This window comes from Penaeus monodon, chromosome 33 (genome assembly GCF_015228065.2).
Source record: "Penaeus monodon isolate SGIC_2016 chromosome 33, NSTDA_Pmon_1, whole genome shotgun sequence".
Taxonomy (NCBI): Eukaryota; Metazoa; Arthropoda; class Malacostraca; order Decapoda; family Penaeidae; genus Penaeus; species Penaeus monodon.
In genome coordinates, this window is record NC_051418.1 from 14,957,428 (window position 1) to 14,958,128 (window position 701).

At 35.9% G+C, this 701-nt stretch overlaps 1 protein-coding gene across 1 annotated transcript in view; it reads left to right on the plus strand.

Annotated features, from left to right (window-relative positions):
- Positions 1–701, plus strand: part of LOC119594266 (DNA repair protein complementing XP-C cells homolog) — a gene marked incomplete in the record, with an annotated part of 63,731 nt that overhangs the window by 59,704 nt on the left and 3,326 nt on the right. The window contains 3 exon segments of the mRNA XM_037943331.1: positions 78–211; positions 424–586; positions 588–650. Coding sequence (XP_037799259.1) covers positions 78–211; positions 424–586; positions 588–650 — 360 coding nt within the window.

Consider the following 701-nt stretch of genomic DNA (forward strand, 5'->3'; position numbering starts at 1 on the left):
GAACATTTTTGCATGGTATTATTATTATATTCATTGTGCAGTAGTTTATAATTCTTTAAATCTTTGTTATGTAACAGATCAGATTGTGCAGCAAATGGTGGGAAAAATCTCTAAGAGCCTTCAGGTGTGCAAGAACAAGGTTAGACAAAGAGGAAGACAAGGAGATGGACCAGAACTTGCAACAGCAACCACTGCCAAGAAGTATTGCAGAGTTAGTTGAAAGGGTTGTTCGCATCAGGCCTTTCTGGCTGTTGTCAATGAGTATTGATACAGTGTAGAACTATCAGTATTTGTTAACATTATTTACTTCATCATAGATTCTATGAAAAAGTTTTCCAGTTTTCCATTTATGATGTACTTAAAAGAGATTAAATTTTAGATTTAGATTAATTTCAAGTAAGATCATTGTAAATTTATTTACAGGTACAAAAACCATCCACTGTATGCACTACAAAGGCATCTTTTAAAATTTGAAGCAATTTATCCACCTGATGAAACTCCTGTTGGCTTTATCAAGGGTGAGCCTGTGTTTCCCCGTGACAGTGTATACACTCTTTATTCTCGAGACACTTGGATAAAAGAAGCCAAAAACAGTACGGGTGGATGAAGAGCCTTACAAAATTGTCAAGGCCAGACCTAAATGGGATAAGGTGAGTGAAGACTTCAAGTTAGCCAAAGAATTCTCTTCCCATTCCCTTTTG